Source organism: Diabrotica virgifera, chromosome 3 (genome assembly GCF_917563875.1).
Source record: "Diabrotica virgifera virgifera chromosome 3, PGI_DIABVI_V3a".
In the NCBI taxonomy this organism is placed as follows: domain Eukaryota; kingdom Metazoa; phylum Arthropoda; class Insecta; order Coleoptera; family Chrysomelidae; genus Diabrotica; species Diabrotica virgifera.
The window spans coordinates 72,950,102-72,967,451 of NC_065445.1; the positions used below are offsets into that span (position 1 = coordinate 72,950,102).

At 31.3% G+C, this 17,350-nt stretch overlaps 2 protein-coding genes across 5 annotated transcripts in view; one reads left to right on the top strand and one right to left on the bottom strand.

Moving 5' to 3' along the window:
* LOC126881126 (ubiquitin carboxyl-terminal hydrolase 47) overlaps positions 1-4,902 on the bottom strand; it is a 138,640-nt gene extending 133,738 nt beyond the window's left edge. Inside the window, exons 1-2 of one of the 4 annotated variants that reach the window (XM_050645185.1) lie at positions 4,799-4,862; positions 4,428-4,480 (exon numbers count right to left, since the gene is read on the bottom strand). The gene's annotated coding sequence lies outside the window, so the exon portion shown is untranslated. Of the gene's footprint in view, positions 1-4,248; positions 4,481-4,541; positions 4,760-4,798 lie in introns of those variants that run through there. The other 3 variants (XM_050645187.1, XM_050645186.1, XM_050645188.1) reach the window with 3 other exon arrangements.
* Positions 4,903-7,281: 2,379 nt separating this feature from the next.
* Positions 7,282-16,682, top strand: LOC126881129 (uncharacterized). The gene is made up of 3 exons (XM_050645190.1): positions 7,282-7,875; positions 14,781-14,892; positions 16,384-16,682. Exons 1-3 carry the CDS (start codon positions 7,431-7,433, stop codon positions 16,601-16,603), a joined length of 777 nt encoding a protein of 258 aa, XP_050501147.1. The 5' UTR covers positions 7,282-7,430; the 3' UTR covers positions 16,604-16,682.
* Positions 16,683-17,350: the final 668 nt, after the last annotated feature.

Consider the following 17,350-nt stretch of genomic DNA (forward strand, 5'->3'; position numbering starts at 1 on the left):
AGTTATGAAATAAAAAGGAAGGAAACTGTCACTGTGACAGTGGTAGTTGCCAAACTCGTTCGATACGTCTAAAGGTGGGAAACAATCAATATAATGTAAATCTATAGGTTAATATCGCTAAATTTCCCAGCTCGACTTGTTTCATTTCTTTTTATCTAACAACTTAATACGTTTTCCATCTTTTGTGCTATTTTGCTGGTTATTCGCGCACTCATCACTGTATACTTAAAACCAAAAACCTTGCATTTTTAAGCTTAACACGTTGCATGTGGATTTTTGAATTAATACTAATAATGAACTGAAATTAATTTTCATCTTAGAAGTGCATAATATAACAAATGGCATACATGCGAACCATCCGCACAATGGTGGAGGCACTATGTGGGTCACATGTATGTATCCACATGTAAAGTGTACCAGGTCTTTTTTTCAAAGATTGGATACGTGATGGTTGGTGATGCTTTTTTTATCCAGAAGTGTCATCTCTTTCTAATGATTTTCTGCCATTTATTGTTCCATGATGTTCTGCCATTCATTAGAAGTTCAATTATTTAATATTTGCATATCATTATCATACATACTTTTTTCCTCGTTTATTTCCATTTTTAGTTTTTCTACTTGCCCTACCCATATCATTTTTAGTTAAATTGTGGCTTATTACCCATTTAGAATAGTAAATTGTTTTTAGTTAATGTCTTCCATCTAGATAAGCTTGATTATAAATATTCTTGTGGTTTATTTTTCATTTTAATTTACGAGTTAAATTAGTCTCTTATTGGTCATAATGAAACATAAACAACACATCAAACATCATTCTGAAACTATTTCTTGTGTCATGTTCTATTTTATAACCATTTGGTGTAATAAACAACCTTTTTTTTTGCTGGACCAGATTATCACAACCAGATTATTATCTGGTAATACCAAGCTGTCCCTAACAATCTTTCTACTCTACAAAAATTTAAGCGGAATTTTGGAGTGGAAATACCAAATTATATCCCTGATATTGTGTCCACTGACACAATCGTGAGCTCATGTTTATGTGGGTACCAATATCAAAATAAACATATTTTTACTGGGAAAGATGATATCAATATGTTGTGTCTATGGTGTATTATCAAAGTAACTGAAATCATTTAACGAATTCACGCTTAGTTTGCAATAGAATACCTTATAAGATGGCTGTGTATTTTGAGGACAAAACCGGTAAAGGTAAGTAAATGATATTTTGTTTTTTATAAGTGTTTATGTTATTGTAACGGGGTTGTGGTATAGATATAGTTTCAACTTCAAGAAAATAAACAAGATTTAAGAAATTATTGGTTTGTTTGTAGAGATCTTATCCCGTAATATTTGAATATCACGATAGTGAGTTGCCGTCACACATTTATTTATTTATTTTATTTTCAACGGGACACTGCCCAATAAGATTACAAGTTTATAAGTCCAATATACATAATACATGTGTCAATAATAATAAAACTACAATAAAATAGTAATAATAAAACAATAATACAACAAAATATAAGTATCACAAACTTAATCACATAAATCAGATTCATATATCACAATAATGAATATCCAACAACTACTCAAACAAACAAACGTTTGAGGCCAGAGATGAATTCAGACTTCGGTGCAAAGAAATCTAGATCAGGTTGAGTGTTTGCCCATCTTAGTGCTCGAGATAAAAAGTTGTTATATGCATAGTTGGTTCTATGGATAGGAACATAGAATGTTTGATTTAATCGAGTTCTGCGGAGAGGTACATGGAGACAGGGTTTGACTTTTTATTATTTTTTCTCTACTTAAATGATACAAGTATTTTTTCTAATTACAGGTATGCCTCTCACCCACGCTTTGGCTCTAGAATTGTTAAATGATGGTAACTAGTCCAAATAAGAAGACTTAGATGGCGAAAATGATGATGCTTTTGAGGTTCAAATATTTAAAAATAACACCGATGACAAGGATATTGAAGAAACTGTATTGGATGAAGAACCTGTTCCTTCAACGAGCTCTTCTTCAGCAAGGAGGCAATGAAAAGACATAGACATTTCAGCAAAAAATTTTTGTTTTATTTTAGTTAGTATGTAATATATTAAAAATTCTAAAAATAATTGTTATTTGGTCCTTTAGTGTTTTACGTTTAATAAAAGTGAATTTTTTCATACACTTACGATCCTGCATTCATAGAACATAAGCCGAGAGCGCATGAACGCGACATGTCATTTGTGACAGATTCAAACTCAATTTTTTTTTTCTGCATTTTTTACACCTTTAGATACTGTATATGTGTATATCGTATTTATTCAAAGGGAAACTTCATTTTCACTCAAAAAAAGTTCAGGCCTGAAAGGGATATTGTCCAAATAAAAGATGCTAATCAAATTTCTAACTTTCTAAGACAGGCTAATCCATTGCCTGCTATTCTCTTTGCTATTTCTATTACTGACATACAAATTTGTTGCATTTGCATTTGGTAAATAATTTCGATTTCAAAATAACAAAAGGCTTGTTTAACTTTGTTTTACGCAACCTCTTATTACATTCCGAATTTGCAAATTGTTTGCGGTGAATAAAATCCTGAACATGTCCAGGATAACTTTATGTTGACAACTGCGCCTTGGAAACTAATCCCAAACTTACTCTGAATATGTTCAGGGTATGCTCCACGAATACAGTTTTTGATATTTGTTTTATTTTCCAAATTTATTTTCTGAATTGATTGTGACATAATATCGTCTGTGTCGTTCTAATACCTCGTAACCTACAAAAATTGGAAAATGCGTTTTTTGTAGATTTGTATAATGTAAAACTAAACTCACATGTTCAAAAAACCTTGTAAGCCAGACTTCATTACTTATATTATCAAATGGGTTTCTAATAGCTTGTATTCCCATTGCTGAGCGTATGAATAGCAATAGTTTTTCTTGTCTCCAGAACAATCGTGATTTTGGGGTTACGAGGTATTAGAAACACACGGATGATATACTTGATCCATGACTATACTTTTATAATTATCTAATACACTTGTAATACAATATACATATCTAGCTAAATCTGACAATTAAAATATATTCTTGTGGCCTTATACTACCTTACCTATCCCTTTCTTGACCGGCTGACACGATCGTGAGCTCATGTTTATGTGGGTATGAATATCAAAATAAACATATTTTTTCTGGGAAAGATAATATCAATATGTTGTGTCAATCGTGTATTATCAGAGTAACTGAAATTAGTAGCTATAATAGTGCTTAGTTTGCAATGGAATACCCTATAAGATGGCTGTGTATTTTGATAACAAAACCGGTAAAGGTAAGTAAAAGATATTTTGTTTTTTATAAGTGTTTAAGGGGGTTGTGGTATAGTTAAAGTTTCAACTTCTAGATAATAAACAAGATTTAAGAAATTATTGGTTTGTTTGTAGAGATCTTGTCCCGTAATATTTAAATATCACGATAGTGAATTGTCGTCACACATTCAATTTTCAATAGCAGGAAATTAAAAATACTAAATATTTATTGGTTTGACTTTTTATTACTTTTTCTCTATTTAAATGATACAAGTATTTTTTCTAATTACAGGTGCGCCTCTCACCCATGATTTGGCTCTAGAGTTGTTAAATGATGGTAACTAGTCCGAAATAGAAGATTTAGATGGCGAAAATGATGATGCATTTGAGGTTCAAATATTTAAAAAGAACACTGATGACAAGGGCATTGAAGAAACTGTATTGAATGAATGAACTGTATGAATTTTTTTTCTGCATTTTTTACACCTTTTTTAGATACTGTATACTGTATTTATTCAAAGGGAAACTTCATTTTCACTCAAAAAAAGTTCAGGCCTGAAAGGGCTATGTTACTTTCACAGACAACCAAATTTTCTTTTTAATTGGATTAAAATAGAAAACCTTTGAATGCCCGATGCAATTATTATTCATTTACATTTAGCTAAATATTCACCACATTTTATGTATCAGGTATTCATATTCACCTTCATGTCTACAGTGCACAAACTGGTATGTGGGAAACCATTTAATGATAATGTTTACATCATTAAATTCTCAGATTATCACCTTAAATGAATGATGTGATTCTTTAAATCAATAAATAGGTTACAAGGTAAGTAAAATGACTTCAAAACATTGTATCTTAAGGAAGGCCAATGTCTAACTTAACCAATAATGCAAACTATATGCTTTGGATATATTGCAATATATTTATAATAGTTAATACTCACTTAGAAATAGATAACCTATTTAGAAATCTACTTCTTGTGCTCGTCTCATATGAACATCAGAAAAGTTAATATTTGGACACTTTCCAAAAGATAAATTTAGTAACAAACGTAGTAGACACACCGAATACAATTCGATTAAAAATAACTACATGATTTAAGGGCAGTTCAATTCTACTCACCAAAAGTACTATAGAATTTTATCGAGAATCCTTTTTGCCAAAAAGTATTAGTCCTGTAAATTTTCAAAACGTTATTTATATATTGAAAATGGCTCCTAAGAATTAGTTAAACACCTTTATCGTATGAAAATTACACATTATTAGACGTATTTAGCGATAATCTTAAAAGAAAGATAAATATTTCATTAAATTAAAAGTCTGGGCACTTTTGTCGCGTAATGACAGCACTAAATATTTGAAAGAGTTGTTTACATATGTTCTTAAAACAAGTTGATCAAAGGATACGTGGTTAAAACTACACTATGAACGTATATTATGCACTTACTAAACTATTTTTTTTAAATAATTTACAAGAAAAATACTTTTCTTACCGGAGAAAATTGACATGTGCTAAAAGTCACAAAACGCCATTTTCTACAAATTGCGTATTTTACTATTTCTGTCCTATAAATGTGGCAGCACTGGCAGCACTGTCTCTAGAAATTACGTCAATGTTAATCACTTTTAAAGGTTAGCCCAATTTAAAGAAAATTTCGTTCTACCTAGTAATGACGTCATATTTTTATTCTAAATATTTTACCACGAGATAAAAATATGGTATATCTTAGATTGAATAAATAAAATGCAATAAAATATCCATAAAATAAAATTACAGGTCTCATATTTCACGTAATACATTGTGGCAATATATTTTTTTAAATTAATAATGCTCTTCGGTGATCTAGTGAGTATTATCGAGATTTTACGTTTAATATTTCTTGAAAATAAAAACGGGCAAAATACGTTACTGAAGACTGATCTGATGCTTTATTTGAATAGTAAAAATGCAGTAATAATTAAATAATTTGTTTTGAAATAATTATTTTAAGAGTCCACATCAGCGCGTCATGAATATTACTTCGGGAGATTGTAGCACACCTTTTTTTCGAAAGTTCTGCGTAACTTTGGCAACAGTGCGTCGGCATTATTTGACACCAACTAATGAAGCCTCATTGTGACATTTATACTCATAGGCGCGCTCAATGGAAGTAATGAAAATCTATTTTATTGTAAGTAAATAAATATTTATAAAAATAAACCAAAATAGGTGATATTTTCATTAAAAGCGTATATTTTGGTTTGTTATTTAAATGTTAAACTATTGATGATATTTCTAGAATAAAGAATTCCTTTTAAAACTTTATATACTTGCATTAGAATTCGAAATATTTTTACGTAAATCATCATTCTCTTTGCCTTATCCCTATGCGGGGTCGGCTTCCCTAATTGCATTTCTCCACACAATTCTATCATGGGTCATATCAATGTTAATCCCCTTTACCAACATGTCCTGCCTTATCGTCTTCCCCAGGTCTTCTTTGGTCTTCCTCTCCTCTACTCCTTCCAGGAATCTGCACTTCAGCTATTCTTCGTATTGGGTGATTAACTTCTCGACGTTGAACATGACCAAACCATCTTAACCTACGCTCTCTCATTTTGGCATCAATTGGTGCCACACCTAGACTTCCCCTAATATACTCATTTCTAATTTTATCCTTCTTTGTCACTCCAATCATCCATCTAAGCATTCTCATTTCAGCCACGTGCATTCGTTGTTCCTCTTTCTTTTTCACTGCCCAACATTCAGTTCCGTACATATCAATAGCCGGTCTTATGGCTGTTTTATAGAATTTTTCCTTCAGCTTCATTGGAATTTTTCTGTCACACAACACACCACTCGCTTCTTTCCACTTCATCCAGCCAGCCCTAATTCTACTGCATGCATCTCCATCTATTTCTTCATTGCTCTGTAATACCGATCCTAGGTACTTAAAACTATTGCTTTTCACAATCATTTCACCATCCAAAGATACCATTTTATTTGTAGTAATTCCATCTTTAAATGAACATTCCAAATGCTCTGTTTTTGTCCTACTAAGTTTTAAACCTTTTTCCTCCAGAGCTTGTCTCCACTGTTCCAGTTTTTGTTCTAAGTCTCTTTCACTATTTCCTATTATTAACACTACATCATCAGCATACATTAGGCACCATGGAATGCTACCCTGTAGTTTCGCTGTTCTCTGCTCCAACGTAAATATCCACCTAAAAACTCAAAATTAATAATACTTTATTTTTTCAAATAGTCCGAGAACTATATTACATTACACAAAATATAATAAATTAATTATAAACAAACACTACTTCCCTATATATCAACACTAACGAATTCCAATATCTTAAAAAATAATACACTACTGCACTGAACAGATAGCGATATAAATAACAGAACAGATAAGAGAATTTCGGGAACTACATCGTTTTATTTTTTTAGATAAGAGAATCGTGCTGTTACACTTAGATAACCGACGGAGGTTTGTCAAAATGACAGTGACTATTTATCTATGTTGCCTAATCGAAAAAATTTCTTAAAATAAAAAAGTTTACTTAAAGAAAGTGTATTATTTTGTTCTTCTTAATGGCGGTACAGGCTCTTTTTTGTAATATTTTATTTAATTATACAGTAATTTCCACATTCTAGCATATTTATTAAATTGGGCTCTGTACCGCCATTCATTACTATATTACGAATATGTGTGCCAAATATCTCAACAAAATATTCAAAATTAAAGCCGCAATCTTGGAACGGGTTCTCCGTTTTGATGACGCGCTGATGTAGCCTCTTAATTTCTACATGTGTAAAACTGGTTGCATAGATCCGTTAGAAGAGTTTTTTACAAAACAAAAAAAAGACATCTGTCATCATTGGGTGCATTCAGCAGACTCAATCGCTAACTAATCGATTAGTAATCGATTTGTGATTTACATGCTAAATGTCACAATTTATGTGGCATTCAGCAGAAAATCACTAATCGATTAGTTAGCGATTGTGTCTGCTGAATGCACCACTCAAAAAACGGTTGTGTTTTAAACATTTTAAACATTAGATTTCTTTGGTTTTAAATTTTGATTATAATTGTTTATTGAAACGTTTTTGTATTAGTGTGGCTAGTAAAGCCACGAAAGATGGAAAATAATAATAGTAAAAAAACTAACACCCATAATTCCGGTGATGGAAACTCTAAAAAATACAAATTTTACAGAAAACCTCCTGTAAGAAAAACAATTCCTGAAGTGAAACAAACTAAAACAAGCATAGCAAGATTATTAAAAGCCAATCCTTTATTAAAATATGAAAATAGTGAAATAAAAGATAATCTATCAGTGCAAGCTAGAACAAATAATTATTCTAATAAAATATTACCCATTAAAGACAATATTAGACCAGGGACACAAGTGACTACTAAACAAGATATTCCCAGGAAAACGTTATCTAGCTTACATATTGAAAAAAGAAAAAAGGAATTCTATGAAACAAGTAAAAGAGGAAAAATTAGTAATGGTATGAAGAAACCCTTGAAAAGTATACTTAAAAGAAGGTCTAGGTCTTTAGAAAATTTTGATACAAAAGGTATGTAAAGAAAATTACTATGTAGTAGTTCGGGTATTCAATTGAGGGTAATAGTTAATTAGGAAATATCACTATTTAATGAAAAATTTTTCCAAGTAAAAGGTACCTATATTTATTTAAAAAAAAAAACCTTAAAAGGGCCACAAATATCACAAAACGTTTTTGCTCTCTAAAAAGAGGATCATCAGTGTTACAAGCTTAACGCATGCTGATGGATATAATCCCTATTAGACCAGGGCGCATCTGTAAAAATAGTACTTTTGGACGTTGAGAGGTGACTCAAATTTTTTTGCAGAAATTGCTTGAAAATGACTCAAATAATAATATTTTAGTTATCCTCCCTCTCAAAAAGGTCCGGAACATTGTTTAAATAATCATAATGTCAAAAAATGAAGGAAAAATTCGATTTTGTTCTTCGTTTTTTGATTATAACTTTAAAAGTATTCATTTCCGAGAAACCCTCTTCAACATCTTTATGGACGAAATCATGATAGAGTGCACACCACAACTAAAGAAATTGCATGTAGGGTACAGGAATCTCCATAGCATAACCATTTCGGAATGTGCATTCACAGATGATGTAGTAGTTATCTCAGAAAAAGAAGAAGACCTGCAAAATAACCTGCAAGCATGGAATCACGCATTATGTAAACAGGGTATGAAGATAAATACACATAAGACGAAGACCATGGTAATATCGCAAGAACCAGTCGTAATAAATATGCAAATTAATGAGGAGGCAATAGAACAAGTAAACCATTTCCAATACTTGGGCGTTACAATCGAAAATAATGGAAGGCAGGACAAAGATGTTGAAGATAGGATAAGTAAAACATCAAAACTATTTCATGCAATAAAAAATAGCTTCTTAAACAAAAAGGAAATCACAAGAAAAACCAAACTAACTGTATTCAACACCATATATAGACCATTGCTTACATACGGCTGTGAATCATGGATACTAACTAGAAAACTAAAAAGCAAGATACAAGTCCTAGAAATGAAGTATTTACGAAGAGTTAGAGGAGTGACAATGAGAGACAGAATAAGAAACACAGATATATGCACAGATCTTATGACGAAATCTGTACTTGAGTATATTGAAGAAAAACAACTAAATTGGTGGGGACACATGAAAAGAATGAAAGACAACATACCGGTGAAGAAAATATGGGAAGCCAGGATACAAAAGAAAAGAAGTAGAGGAAGACCAAGAGAAGGTTGGGATACAGTAGTCACTAAAATCATCCAAAGGAAGGGGAAAACAATAGCAGAAGCAAGCCGATTAGCATACAATAAAAAACAATGGTCAACATTTGTACACATGTGAAAGGATGTGCCAGTCCTGACACTGAAAAGTAAAAGGGACTCAAAAGACTATATATATAATATTTCCGAGAAAAGTTGTACTAACATAAATGTTGCGTAATTAAATTTCCTACAATATAGAATTGGTTAAAAATTTCAAAAATATTCACCCTTGTTGCAAAATAGCAATAATTGCGAAAAACTATACAAAAACAAGTATTTGCATTTTACGTTTTTCAACCATGTATGCTACACTTACAACCTTCATATTTCACCCAGAAAAACTTTATGATACATTAAAACAATACTGCAAAATTCATTAAGATCGGTTCAATAGATTTTGCAAAATAAATTCTGCAATCCAGCGTTCGCAAAAAAAATTCATTTTTTCAAAATGTTACAGGACTAAAAATAAAGCAGGTAGTAAGTTGAAATTTTTTCCTTATAGAAATGTACTGTACCTTTCATTTGCAATTTGAAAAACTAAAATCGATTAACTACCACGGCGTCAGGAATTTTTTTAAATAAACATTAATTATTGGTGCTACGCACAGGACAGCAGATAGTTTGCTCTGATTGGGCATTCCAATGACCTTTGATAATGATTGATACATTTTAATTTTTATTACATTTCGATATAAATAAATAAATTTGTTTATTGCAAAATAGAAACACATACTCTGTTCTTTGAAAAACCACTTTTTTTAGCAAAAACTTTTTTTGTTCATATATTTTAACTTAGAAAATAAAAAAGTTTTATTTTTAAACATATGCAATTTTTTAAACAATATTTCACAAACAATAATAAAATTAGTTTGATTTTTGTGGAATTAAAATATTAAAATACAACAAAATATAGAGTAAGAAAATAATATATTAGATAAAGATTGGAAGAAATTTTGGTGGAGGTCAACTTGTGTGAATCGAACACTGCTGTCCTGCACGTAGCACCAAAAATTAATGTTTATTTAAAAAATTTCCTGATTCCGTGGTAATTAATCGATTTTAATTTTGCAAATTGCAAATGAAAGTTACAGTACACTTCTATAAGCAAAAAAAATCAACTTGCTATCTGCTTTATTTTTAGTCCTGCAGCATTTTAAAAAAATGAATTTTTTTTGCGAAAGCTGGATTGCAAAATTTATTCTGCAAAATCTATTAAACCGATCTTAATGAAATTTATAGTGTTGTTTTACTATATCATAAAGTTTTCCTGGGTAAAATATGAAGGTCCTAGTGTAGCATGAATGGTTGAAAAACATAAAATGCCAATACTTGTTTTTGTATGGTTTTTTCGCAATTATTGCTATTTTGCAACAAGGGTGACTATTTTTTAAATTTTTAATCAATTCTATATTGTAGGAAATTTAATTTCGCAACTTTTATGTCAGTACAACTTTTCTCAGAAATGAATAGTTTTAAAGTTATAATCAAAAAACCAATAAAAAAATCGAATTCTTCCTTCATATTTTGACATTTTGATTATTTAAACAATGTTCCGGACCATTTTGAGTGGGAGGATAACTCAAATATTATCATTTGAGTTATTTTTAAGCAATTTCTGCAAAAAAATTTGAGTCACCTCTCAACGTCCATCTCAAAACAGATGCGCCCTGGACTGTATGGATAATGCCCTAGGGTAAAGTTGCCTGTCACCACTCTCAATGTGAAGACTCAATTATATCCTATTAGCAACCCATGTACCTCGAGGGGGTAATATTGCTCACTGAATTCTATAGTGGCACATTTTCAGAAAATGGTGTTTTGTAACAACGACTATTTAAAAATCACGAAATTTCACTTTATAATTGAACGAAACTGGCATAATGGTAGCTTGCATAGAATCCCCTAGATAGAGTTGTACCACATGCGTATTTCCCTCCATTTCGCTCAAGCGGCAGCACTATACCGTCACATATTTAATATGCCGTTGACATTAGGTGTGTTTGTGTTGCTTCTATGTGGAATACCGGCACATTTTAATAAAACTAATGTTATGCCACTTTTTTTTATAACCTTCAATAAAAATATTTTATTTTTTAGTCTATACCGGCACATTAAAAGTTGTGCCAGTATGAAATGAATTGTTTGGCAAAAACATGCTATTTGTGTCACCAAAATATAAGGTTGTATCGGTATAGAATTTACTTTAATTCAAATACTTCACTTTATGCCATGAAAGAATGAAGTTGTGCCAGTAGGTATAGGTTTACTTTTTCTTATATTTCACTTAGAATGTAAGAAGAAGAAGAATGTAAGAAGTGGATACACAACCAAATTAAACGCCTCCGAAACTCTGGACAATCTTATCAAATGTACAACAGGAAGATAGGCGTTTCAGGCAGATTAGTTAAAGATCCGTGTGACATCACAAAATGTAGGCAAATATGTACCGGAAATGCACAGAAGAAGAGAGACGAGCGTTTTTAAGTTATATTGGGATTTGGGAGACATTTCCAAGCAGCTAAACTACATTATAATGGTATTAATGGAACAGGTTAATGTAGCAAAGATTGGTGGAAGAACCAATAACGATGCTTTTTATTTTGTTAAACAATGTACAAAAGTAAGGCCGTGCAAAGCTTTTTTCACTTCGACTTTATGTATTAGTTTAGGTCTTTAGGGAGAAGTCTTTATTAAGTGATGTTTCAATACTGTATAAAACTTCCTTTGACGAATTTTATTTTAAAATGGTGAACTTTTAGCGAAGTATTCTCTTTTTAAGACATTGAGATTAAAAGGGTCTATCAAAATAAAATTCCAATTTCCAGAAAAAAGTAAGTATGAAGATCTAATGTATCCCTATTCGATCAAATGCAATTAATAAAAGTCACAGTGAATTTTACATCAACACTTACATTCCACGTTTTTATTCTTGATTCTATAAACAAGGTTTTTCTATAACTGATAATCATTTTAAAATTCTTTTTTAGTTATTAGTAAGAAAAATATTGTTCATATAGTATATTAGAGCAAATAAAAACATGATTAAAAAATTAAAAAATAAAAACGTTTACTTTATGAACTCTTTATGCCACTACTTACGACCGACCATCTTTGCCAAAACACTATAAAACTTGAATTCAATACTGGCATATGTAATCTTAAATTATCAGTTTTAAAAAATTCAGTCATGGCTTACTTAAAATTTGGAAAGATTTAGACCCCTAATTAATAATTTTCTCTGAAAAATGAAAATATCTTGAAAACTATTAAATTTAGGCATAGGGAATATTATACAAAAATTAAAGTACGGTAACGGTACTTTTCGATAGTGACATGAAATACAGGGTGTTCTATTTAAAATTACTGAGAAAATACTGTATTCGCGTTTTGACTCACCCTGTATTCGGTATACAGAAAATTAACAATATCAACCATTCTTCGAAATTCTCACAATCAGCAAAAAAGTATGGCGCCAATAAACCATTGCTGTTGTGCTTATTTTTATTTATTCAGGAAGTTGAACTTGTTACGATTTTCATAGAACATTGGTTACAACTTTGTAGATACCCTGTACAACATCACAATCCATTATATTTTTGTGATGGGCAAGTTAAGAAGATTTCTAATATAAAATAAAATATAGGGTGTTCGGTGTTCTATTTAAAAAAAAAACATAAGTTTGGTCTGCCACGATGTTATCGAACAACCTGTAACATTCTAACTAATTTTGTAATATGAATCTCGCAGTTGTCAATTTTTGTTATTAACTTTTATTGCTATCTATTACCATAGTGGATCTATTGAGCTTCACCCCACTAATCAATCACCCTGTAGACCTTACTACCAGTACTCTCCAAAAGAGGGTTCTTTGTAATATTGATGCAGCTGGTTGAATCTTTTTTTCGTAAAAAAAACCTTCTAAACCTTCAAAGCACCAGTACATCCCTTTAAAAATGACCTTTTTTTCTCAAATGGGATAAAACAAATATTATTTAAAAGCTACTTGACCAGTCGGGCCCATCTTTTACATTTATTCTATTTTTTCCAAGCTAATCTTATTATTTTGAATATACTATTTGTTTGCTTTGGATTCTAAATATATCTTTTTATTATAGGCCTTTCTCTAAGTCTTCCCATACTGTTTTTAAAGATAAAATATACATAGTTTTCATATCTTTTACTTTCCATTATTCTATTTGTTCAACATCTGTATTATTTTTAGCATGTTTTAATTATTAACTACAGTGGAACCCCGATAAGTCGGCCCCCGATAACCCGGAAGTCCGGCTAACCCGGACCGATTTTCATCAGACAAAAATTTAACAAATAAACAATTTAACAATTTTATCAAATAAAAATGTATGTAGGCCAAATAATATTTCAGAGATAATGTGTATCTGTGTAATTTGAACACATAAGTACAATAGTAAAAATGATTCATGCACACGGCGGCAGCCAGAGCGACCGTCTCAGCTTATCGGAAAGAACAGACACCTGTCTGTATTCCTTTTTCTTTATTTATGTCAAACTGTCTTAGCATTGTTTAAAAAAGACGTGACTATTTAAAAATTCTTGTATTGTGTGTAGTACAGCCTATTAATCACTTCCGTTCTGTAATGTATTCGTGCTTCAGATTGTGTTTGCTTTGTCTACGTAATGGTAACAAAACGTAAAAATGTTGCAGTGACAATGGAAAAGAAACTAGAAACATTAGGTAGGATTGATAAAGACGAATCTTTAAAATAAATTTATTGCAGCATCATAATATGATATTATGCTACCATAGGTCTGGTCTGGATCCCGCGTATGAAAAAAAAGTTGATTAATAGCAAGCTAAAAATTTATTAATAGCTTAAGGGTGTCTAGTCGGATAAACTTTGATATATGAGAACACTGGAACAGGGGCAGTTTTAATTGTGGAACAGGTCAAAAATTTGGAACGGTCAGAACACGAAAATGGCACATTTGTTTTGTCCGACAGAACAGACATAAACTCTCCGAACAGAGATTAAACTCTCATGCAAAAATCAGACTGCTATTTATCACCTGTCATAATTCCTGTCATTTGACATATTCTACATGTTCCACTCATTAAAACGCCAATTTGGTGATAAATAGCAGTCTGATTTTTGCATGAGAGTTTAATCTCTGTTCGGAGAGTTTAAGTCTGTTCTGTCGGAAAAAATACATGTGCCGTTTTCGTGGTCTGACCGTTCCAAATTTTTAACCTGTTCCACAGTTAAAACTTCCCCTGTTCCAGTGTTCCCATATATTAATGTTTGTCCGACTAGACACCCTTAAGCTAATAACAAATTTTCAGCTTGCTATTTATCAATTTTTTTTGTACGCAGGATCCAGACCTACCATATTATGGTGTCGGTACATCTCTACAGTATGACTGAGTTTTTTACCAAGAAATGAACAAAACTCTACACTCTATACAACTATACGTAATTTAGATGTGTACTGTGCATATGTGTTTCATGTTTTTGTAATTGTAATGGAGGTTATTTATTAATTTTTACTATATTCTCCGGCTAACCCGGATTTTCGATAACCCGGATCGGCCGCGGTCCCGATTAATCCGAGTTATCGAGGTTCCACTGTATGTATTATCTTATATATATAAAAAAATTATTTACTTTTTTTAGGATGTTATAGAATTACAGAAGAAGAAGACAGAAATGGATTAAAGGAAGCTGATTCACAGTCCATGCATAATTTGAGTCAGCTTTACCAGGAACCATCACCTTTAGATAATGGGTATTTTAATTATTGTTTTTAAAATAATTTTTTGCATAAATGACGCCGCTCTGGTATAAAAAAATTTCAATTACAATTTATGAAAAATTACCTCATCTTCCTTTCAGAATCCGCATGGCTTGCATTTTTAGAAGCCTCGGATGGTGTAACCAGAGGAGGTTTACCATTGTTTTTAATCTGATAGGATATAAAATGGTATCACATTTTATATGCTATTAGGTTAGAAACTTAAACTTTTTTCTAGCAGATCCGTGACTGCTCTCGGTGTATTATCCTGGTTCATTCAGAGAGAAGAGCATATGTATCTCCTGATGAGGGGCTAAGAATCCTCAAAACCGGTAGTTACTTGAGGTCCGTGAAGTTGGCCCGAAAAAGTCGGGAAAAAAAATGTTACCGATGCCATTCGATTGTTCATTGATTGTCCACAGTTTTATTTCGTTAGTCCACCCATCAATTTTTTTTATAAACAAAAATTTTTTTTCGGGCTAACTTCACAAATCCACAAATTTTCGAAAATTCAAAAACTCTCTTGCTATATTGTTTGTCCATGTTTGTCCACCCACTGATATTTTTAAAATAAAAAAAATTATATATATTGCTTACGGATAATAGGACAGTACTGCTGAAAAAGTACTTCAGACTTCATTAGAATGAATTAATGTTGTTCTGAAGCTATTTTCTTGTGGCATTTTTATAATCAAGTATATTCAAATGGGAAATAAGCCACAATTTTACCTAAAAATGATTTTATTAACGTTTCGACGCCCAAGTCGGGTGTCGTTGTCAAAATACAAAATAATGTACAAAATTATTTTGTATTTTGACAACGACACCCGACTTGGGCGTCGAAACGTTAATAAAATCATTTTTAGGTAAAATTGTGGCTTATTTCCCATTTGAATATACTTGATTAGAATGAATGTTTCTGCGGGGTCAGAATCCCAACTACCCATTTGTCCAACCCTTCACAACGTTTGTCCAACCCCTTAAAGTGCGAAATGACACCCATGTAGATTGTAATTATTAGTTTTTTAATTCTCAATTCGGGCTAACTTCACGTCCGCTTAAATGCGTATTTAAACGTTAATTCGGAGACAGAATCCCAACTATTGAAAATGTTTATTCATTTTTAATTTATATATTTGGCGAATGGATTTAGTGTCCGCAGTCATATAAACCCAAATAAACAACAATTTATATATTATTTGGAGTACTAAGGGAAGCATTCTCGCTGGAAATTTACCGCCTGAGCAGATGGGATGTGAATTATAAATTGTACAATTCCCTCATCTTCCTATAGTTCTCAAAATCTGCATGGCGTACATTTTTAGAAGCCCTGGATGGTGTAACCATAGGTTTTCCATTGTTTTTAATCTGCTAGGATATAATATGGTATCATTCTATGTGCTTTAAATTAAAAACCTAAACTTTTTTTTGTATATATTTTTATTTATTGATATATTTTATTTGAGCTGTTTGTTTCAATTTTAGCTTTCATATTTCGTTCGAATTCCCATCGTTAGCAGAGATGCGAGAGAATGTATCCACTCCTCTGAAAAAAGAATATGATGAAGAAAACAAAGAAAATATTGAAGTGAACATTCTTGAATGTGACAGCTATAATGATTTGCATATTCCTAATGACAATGTCGATTTTAGAAAAAGTAAAGAATTAGGAGAACATAAAGACAAAAATTGTAATAATGTGTAAGTGTTTACTTGTACTTGTAAATTGTTAAGAACTACCGATTTTATATTTTTACATTTTAAATAAAATATTTTTTAACTAACCTTTTGATTTTATTACGATGACTATACAGGGTGTCCCGGAAAATAGTGCGTTCCTTAAAGGTATAGGCAGGGGGCACCATGTAGAACAAAAAACTCTTATAACATTTTTTTCTAAATGCAACCGTTTGACCAAAAAATTAAAATACATTTTGGTATGCAAATTTAACTCTGGCAACTATGTGAGGTACGAAAATTTAAACGGAGACAGTCCCATGTTTAGTAAACAGATAGTTTGGAAGAATTCTGTTTAGTGTCAGTGCCGAAAATGTTTTCGAATTGTGTGTTCATGAGTACTTATTATGTTATGTTGATTATTTATGCCAGATCACTAAATGGAGTAATGGAGAGATATACTATAATTTCTTTCAAAATGTTTTACCGGTATTTCTCGTCGCATGTGTTCGTGAAAGTGGGTTAATTTGAACATTTATTAGGTATAACAATTATTTCCCAGTAAGTACAACTTAATTATTTTAGTTCACAAGTAAACAAATTAGGGACTCATTCGTTATCTGGTGTATTTAATTTCCACTGTAAACTATGTAACTCAGTTACAGCCCTCAGCATTCAACATATTTAAAGCTTATTAAATACATAATACTAGTTGAGTTAAAAGATGTGTTTTTATGTTAAAAGATGTACAATTCGTTTAAAATTATGCAATAGG

Bases quoted from the DNA above. Each gene is read 5' to 3' on its own strand.
- LOC126881129 (XM_050645190.1), top strand. From the start codon at position 7,431: ATGGAAAATAATAATAGTAAAAAAACTAACACCCATAATTCCGGTGAT. The intron at 7,876-14,780 runs GTATGTAAAGAA...TACTTTTTTTAG, and splicing joins AGAAAATTTTGATACAAAAG to GATGTTATAGAATTACAGAA. The intron at 14,893-16,383 runs GTATTTTAATTA...TTTCAATTTTAG, and splicing joins CCATCACCTTTAGATAATGG to CTTTCATATTTCGTTCGAAT.